Genomic DNA, 3,947 nt, shown 5'->3' with positions numbered 1-3,947 from the left:
AAGCAGATCGTGACACTATGAGCAAGTCTCTAGTAGGACTGTCTCCGAATTCTAAATATTTTTGGACATCGGAAAAAAGAGATGTCATGCGAAGGAGGCGTGCAAGAGATGCGGAAACAAGTCAAGGGGGTTCTAGCAACTTTTGTGACAACCAAGATCCTCGCTTCACATATCCTAACTCGAGAGACTTTGTATAATTTTTATGTATTTTTTATGTTTTTTCTTTCTTTTTTCTTTTGAACTTTATTTAATTTCTTATGTAATTTCTTATGTTTTTTTCTTTTTTTAGGTTTGAACTTTATTTAATTTCTTATGTAATTTTTATGTTATTTCTTATTTATTTTTAAAACTTTATTTCTTTTGTACTTTATTTAAACACATGAAATAAGATTACATAAACTCACCAAATAAATTTAAAAACAAAACACACTACATAGAATTACATAAACTCACCAAATAAATAGAATTACATAAACTCACCAAATAAATTTAAAAACAAAACACACTACATTGAATTACATAAACTCACCAAATAAATAGAATTACATAAACTCACCAAATAAACTTAAAAACAAAACACACTACATAGAATTACACCAAATAAACTTAAAAACAAAACACACTACATAGAATTACATAAACTCACCAAATACATAGAATTACATAAACTCACTAAATAAACTTAAAAACAAAACACACTACATAGAATTACATAAACTTAAAAAAAATACAATTTATTCTTCAACCACAAGCCTCATTCTAATTATCTTTGCCTTCATGCAATCCCCACTGGTGCTCAATCAAGTCATTCTGACGGGTTACGTGCCAGTATGGCTCTTGCACATTAGTGTAACGTTGAACGATCAATTCATTGTAACGTCCATCGCTTTCCAACGGCTCGTGTTGCACTGGATCTTCGGTCCCATCATGAGCACAATAGATACGTGTTCTTGAGTTGTTCATCGGATCCGGCTCATATTCATCGACGCCATCATAATCATACTCATCTTCAACAATCATGTTGTGGAGAATAATACACGTCATCATGATGGATCGAAGAGCCTCGACATCAAACATTCTAGCTGCAGCCTTGATAATCGCCCAACGAGCTTGCAGGATACCAAAACAACGCTCGACATCCTTCCTACACCCTTCTTGACATTTTGCAAAGTGTTTTTCCTTTTCAGTCTGTGGATGTGGCACTGTTTTGACAAATGTTGACCACCTTGGGTAAATGCCATCTGCAAGGTAGTATGATCCCTCGTATTGGGTACCATTAATGGTATATGTGCATCTCGGTGAGTTTCCTTGCAGCAGTTCGTCGAACACTGGGGATTGGGCAAGGACATTTAAGTCATTCTGAGCTCCTGGAACACCAAAAAAAGCATGCCAAATCCATGTATCAAATGAAGCCACCGCTTCCAAAATGATGCTTTTGGCTCCTTTTCTGTTGCCATATGCTCCTTGCCACGCACTTGGACAGTTTTTCCAAGTCCAGTGCATGCAGTCCATGCTTCCAATCATGCCAGGGAAGCCTCGCATCTCACCCTTCCTCAGAAGCCTTCGCATGTCCCTTGGCGTGGGTGTCCGGAGGTACTCATTGGTGTAGAGGGCTTCAATTGCAGAGAAAAAACGCATCAGGGACTCCAAAACAGTTGTTTTTCCCATCCTCGCGATCTCATCCACTTGATCTGCAGATGCTCCATATGCAAGCATTCGCAAGGATGCCGTAATTTTTTGCTCGGGAATGAGACCTAGAACATGAAAAGCATCCTCTTTTTGCACAAAGTATGAATCATGGTTGCAAATATCACTCATGATTTTGTTGAACAAATTTCGTTGCATTCTAAAACGCCGTCTAAAAATATGATCAGGAAATATGCTATTGGGAATAAAATAATCTTCCAATAGATTTTTACCTCGTTTTTCCCTTTTTTCTATCGAGGTTTGCAACACGTCGTGGTTTGGCTATCTGACCCACGGCTTCCATGACACGGCGGGAATGTGAGGCCTTCTGCCTTCTATGGTGATCATCCTCATCCTCCTCCATGAAGAAAGCCTCATCTCCACCTCCACTTCCACCTTCCTCGAGATTGGCCAATTCTGCCTGTTGTGCCAACAACCTTTGTTGTTGCTCCTGCAACTGTTTATACACCCTTCTTGAAGAAGACATTGTAATAAGAACTTAAGATTTGAAAACGATGAACAAGGATTCTGAGCTAAAAAGAAGGATTGAGCTTGGTGTGAGGATGGATGTAGGGATGTAGGGTTTATATGGACAAAAAAAAGAAAGGATGAGGTTCTGGACAATGCCACGTGGCACTACGTGATTGGTTGAAAATCTTATCGAAATCTTGGCTAAATTATTGTAAACCGGAAGTGACACGTGGCATGTCGGGATTGGTCGAAAATATTATCGGAAATCTATCCACAAAATAATACGTTCAGATAATGACACGTGGCATGACGTGATTGGTTGAAAATCTTATCGAAATCTTGGCTAAATTATTGTAAAACGGAAGTGACACGTGGCGTGTCGGGATTGGTTGAAAATCTTAGCGGAAATCTATTCACAAAATAGTACGTTCAGATAATGACATGTGGCGTGACGAGATTGGTTAAAAATCCTATCCGAAATTAAAACTATTTTATTTTTTTATTCTTTTAGACAAAATTTAAAAATATCTTAAATGGGCTGGGTGCCAGCGCATTTTGTAGGGATGGAGATCGTTTGTGCCAGCCCATTTTTTTAGGGGTGGAGATGCCTTGGCCTATTACTGTTCATTGGAGTCTGTTACTGTTCATTTGAGTGGATAAATGCGCTGGGTGCTGACGCAAAGTCCTTAGGGGTGGAATTGCTCTTACGTGAGAGTCGGGGTCCAGACATATGTCCTTTTGTATGGCTGGATGAATGAAAAAAAAGGCTTTGAGATCACCTGTAGCGACGTATCATCAGGTAAGGTCTGATGAATCAGCAGATCCAGCTTAACCGCATGCAAAATACATTTTGATTGAATTCAGCAATCCAGCGTAAGTCTAGTCAGCTGATGGGAGATATCATTCGACTGCTTTCAGTAGAACTCTCGACGATCGACCTACAACTTTCTTTGTATTTCTAGAACTCTCCTTTTATTATTACGATCGAGCAACCATCATCGTTGCCACCACCGTTGTTGCTATCACTGCCATCATGCCAACAGTTGCTACCGTTGCCTTCATTGCTATCATGACCACAGTCGCTTCCACTGCCACACAACTACAACTGTCACAATTGTTGTTGTCGTCGTTTCTACTATCATTGTTTACCTCTAAACCCCAATCACCACCTCCCATTATTGACACCACCGCATTCCTACCTTTTTTGTTGCCATCACCATTGCCGCTACCCTCACCATCACGGTCCTCGCTATCGTTGTCACTGCTACCACCCTCACTACCATGTCTATATCTATCATTACACACACACACACACACACACACACTAATATCACTTTTATTAATTTATAAAATGATTTTATTCAATTTTTTATACTTACACCACTTTTAAAATAGTTTATCAAATGATCAATTGTTTTATTTTACATATAATTATTCTTAAATCACATAAAAAACAGTTCTATTTTTCTTTCTAAAAAGCATTGCAATCTCAAACTAGTCTTAGTACTGGTTTGGTACTGAGACGCTTTTATAAAAAGTGGGTATAAAAAAAACTGAGTTTAAAAAGGTGTTTGGTAAAAACTTAAAAATAGTTTATTTTCACATTGTTGGGTGAAAAAAGCTGAAAACGTAAAGCAGCAAAAATGAGCTTATTCTCACAGCACAGCAGAAACAGTTTTTTTTCAAAGCATAGTAATACCAAACCAGCCTTAATCCGAATCGGATTTTCAGTCAAAATTCAGTTCAATTTAAGCCTATTCGTGCATCACGTGCAGGGATAAAAATTGTTA

At 38.3% G+C, this 3,947-nt stretch overlaps 1 protein-coding gene across 1 annotated transcript; it reads right to left on the bottom strand.

Annotated features, from left to right (window-relative positions):
• Positions 1 to 759: 759 nt before the first annotated feature.
• Positions 760 to 1,716, bottom strand: LOC139197803 (uncharacterized). Its single transcript, XM_070825778.1, has one exon. It carries the CDS (start codon positions 1,714 to 1,716, stop codon positions 760 to 762), a length of 957 nt encoding a protein of 318 aa, XP_070681879.1.
• Between the last annotated feature and the right edge of the window lie 2,231 nt (positions 1,717 to 3,947).

This window comes from Malus domestica, chromosome 07 (genome assembly GCF_042453785.1).
Source record: "Malus domestica chromosome 07, GDT2T_hap1".
Classification (NCBI taxonomy): domain Eukaryota; kingdom Viridiplantae; phylum Streptophyta; class Magnoliopsida; order Rosales; family Rosaceae; genus Malus; species Malus domestica.
This window is presented reverse-complemented; position numbering and strand designations above follow the sequence as displayed.